This window comes from Cajanus cajan, chromosome 6, assembly GCF_000230855.2.
Source record: "Cajanus cajan strain Asha chromosome 6, NIPB_CcT2T_4, whole genome shotgun sequence".
Taxonomy (NCBI): domain Eukaryota; kingdom Viridiplantae; phylum Streptophyta; class Magnoliopsida; order Fabales; family Fabaceae; genus Cajanus; species Cajanus cajan.
Window position 1 is genome coordinate 56560022 of NC_138522.1, and position 3298 is coordinate 56563319.

The 3298-nt window shown below is 39.4% G+C and overlaps 1 protein-coding gene across 1 annotated transcript; it reads right to left on the reverse strand.

The window, feature by feature from the left end:
- Positions 1-1218: 1218 nt before the first annotated feature.
- Positions 1219-3085, reverse strand: LOC109796722 (transcription factor MYB61). Its single transcript, XM_020356482.3, has 3 exons — positions 2797-3085; positions 2581-2710; positions 1219-2496 (listed from the first exon to the last, which is right to left on the reverse strand). The coding sequence occupies exons 1-3, from the start codon at positions 2927-2929 to the stop codon at positions 1524-1526; spliced, it is 1236 nt and encodes a 411-aa protein (XP_020212071.1). The 5' UTR covers positions 2930-3085; the 3' UTR covers positions 1219-1523.
- Between the last annotated feature and the right edge of the window lie 213 nt (positions 3086-3298).

The window sequence follows — 3298 nt, forward strand, 5'->3', positions numbered from 1 at the left end:
TGTTTCAGCAGAGTACCGACGGATACATTAAGGAAGTGGGTTCGTGTACTTTTTATCTTTCAATGTTGGACAGAAAAAAGAAAGGAAGAAATCTCTCTTTTAATATAAAAACAAAAATATCTTTATTTAGGATACTTATATCATTCTATACACTTAGTATTATACATTCAGAGTCTCAGACAATCATATTGTAAAGTAATCAATCGGATAGAATAAAATAAATAAATACTGGGTTCTAATAACATAAATAAAAAAGATAAATTAAATTGGCTACATCATCTTTAACAGTGTTATTAATTTGTAGAGGAAGTGATGAAGGGTGTGTGTGGGGTGACTTGGAACACGAGAGGCAATGGGATGGATATATTATTGATGTTGGCACCTGTGGCGGGGACGTGGTTAGCCACAAAGCAGTTTTGTGAAACTAGTTTGGAATTAAGTTGTAGGAATTGAAAATTTCTGAACTCTGAAAGGGTTAGTTCTAGATAATGTTGCGATTGTGTTCAAAGGCACGTCCATACACATAAGGTGCTCATTCACTCAGCGGTCCATGTCACATTGTACGGACCGTAAGCCATCAACTTTTGATTTCAATTCATTAGTGATTGGTTTGTTGCCACTCTACCTCTTAACGCGCACATGATCATGTTATGTTAGTCTTCCCGTGCGTCAATGACTTGTGACAGGGAGAACCCAACCCAACCAAACCAAGTCTTCAAATAAAGTAAGCAAAACGTTCGCAATTGTCAAACATTATCCTCGGGTATCTTTTTCTATAGTTTATCTTTGCTCATGTCCCTTTCTTTCTCAGTAAAGAAAAATAAAAGATAATTCATTCTTCTCTCAAGTAAAATTAAAACTTGCTTAAAGGCTTAGGTTAGGCTATTAATATTATGGAAGTGATATAAAATATAATTCATTCTTCTGTCAAGAAAATGATGTGCATTGGATAGGGTAAAGTTCTGCCTGCACAAGTTTCGTGTCATTTTGAGTACTATGAAAGGTTGTGCGGTGAGAGAAGAATCAAGAATAGAAGATCATAACGGATGAAAACATTTAAAGAGATTCGGTAAATTGTGTGTTGCCAAAGTAACTAAAAGTGTGTCCCATTCCGGTCATTAAAAAGAAAAGTGATACTTCCCGTGCACTGATAAACATCTGTGATGGCATAGATATGGAAATTAATGCACCACTGCAATGCAGTTAACAGTGTAAAGATAGAAAGAAAGAACATCAGAGCAATTCTATTCCACCCACACCCGAGAAAGTAAAAGACAAATCAAATATTACCAAAATGAAGATGATGGTGAAAGAAATGTTTTTGTGACAGACCTGAACCTGACTTTATATACAAGAGCAAAAATAATCTTTGCTTTCACACACCTGTACTAAGAACATAAGCCCCCTTCAAGACCCTCTAAAATCTTTCTTTGTGTCAAAGCCTGTTGCTATGAATTTTTTTTAGTTCATGGATGTCCCAAAGTTCACAATTAAGGACTAATCTTTGTTTACAAGAAGAAACATTATATATGTCCAAAGGCTGCTGTTAACTTCTGGATGTCTTTGGAGAAGATGCTAGAAGTTTGGGACTGTTGTTGTTGCTCTTTGGAATCAGGCAATAATATGGCCCCTAAAGTGTTACCATCAGGTACAAAATGTGTGGCTGGCCTTATTTGGTTGCACAATGATTCAGGAGCTGCCAGCATTAACATTGGATTGTGGAGGTACTCAGACCACTTGGCTTCTTCTGTGAATCCCCAAGAAGAGAGCATACTGTTCTTGCCACTTGTCATTTCTCTGCTGCCATCCCTTGTGTTGCTTCCATTGCTGCTGTTGGAGGCATTGGCTTCCCAGTAATTGGGTCCATTCAAAGCAAAAGAGGCTGCCGAAATTGAAATATCTTCTGAAGGGACAGCAAGCGATGGCTTGTAGCAAAGAGTAGTACTAGGGAGGAAAGAGGTGGTTGAAGGTGGAAGAATAGACATGACATTGGAAGTGAATTCAGAGTTCATGTCAAAGGGCCTTGCTGCTGTTGTAGGGCTGAACCAATGAGAAGAGTTTGAATTGGTTGGGAGAGTGTCAGTGATCTGAAGAGGGTAATTTCCCATCAAATCTGAGGGTTGGCAACTAGTGTTGTAGCTGTCTAGGAACAAGTCTTTGTTGGGACAATTGGCTATCAAGTTGGTGTCGTTTTTGGTGCTAATCTTGGAGCTGCAAGAGCCTTCCATCTCATAGGCTTTGGGGGCAATTGAAGATGCTCTCTGCTCATAGGACCCTTCATCTGACTTGAAACTCTCTGAATTCAGGAGGTTCAATTCATTGGATAACTCTTGGCTCCTTGTTTTGTCCCCCTCTCCATTCTCAACCTCTGACAGTGGCTTATGTGTCACAGGGTCTATACCTCTTTGCCTTAGTTTCTTCTTCAGGCAAGAATTCCACAGATTCTTTATTTCATTGTCAGTCCTCCCTGACAATTGTGCTGCAATTTGAGACCATCTGAGAAAAGAAACAATATCCATGTCAAAATATCCAGGATGAAAAATGGAAGAGTTTAATGATGAAAAGAAGGATAAGATTTACCTGTTCCCTAGCACTGCATGAAGTTCAATGATGAGATTTTCTTCTTCTTGTGAAAATGTACCTCTCTTCAAATCAGGCCTTAAGTAATTGATCCACCTAAGCCTGCAGCTCTTGCCGCACCTCTGCAAACCTGCCAATAGACGACATTGAAAGGAAATGAATCTCAATTTCTTCCCTTGATTCTATGCTAAATGATGTGGTAGAGTGTTGGAGTACCTGCTTGCTTAGGAACTGAGCTCCAACAACCGTGGCCGTACTTAGTTATATGCCTCAGAAGTTTTTCATCCTCCTCTGGTGACCAAAGACCCTTCCTAAGTTTCTGCTTGTAACAGCAGGAGTGCCTTCCCATTTGTAGTTTTTGGTAGTTTCTCCCCCCACCAACAAATGAGGGGTGAACCTTTCCAATTAACTGATCGATGCCTTGCTGAATATAACTTGTAGGTGAAATGTCAGCAGGAGTGGCACTGTGATAGGGAGAATATGAGAGCGAGAGAGATTATGTGAATTCAAGACAGGAAAATGAAGTGGCAGCTAAGAAAAGGAGTTGAATTAATATAAGAGGGAGGCCCCATGGATATGTCATAGTCACTACTCACTAGTAAGGTTCCTTCCATTTCTCTCTTTTTTCTCTTAAAAGTAGTATGTGTACGTATTGGATGGATTTGGAGTGAGGGAAGGTTCATTTTCGCTAGGTGGGAAAATCAGAAAAATGGGGTTA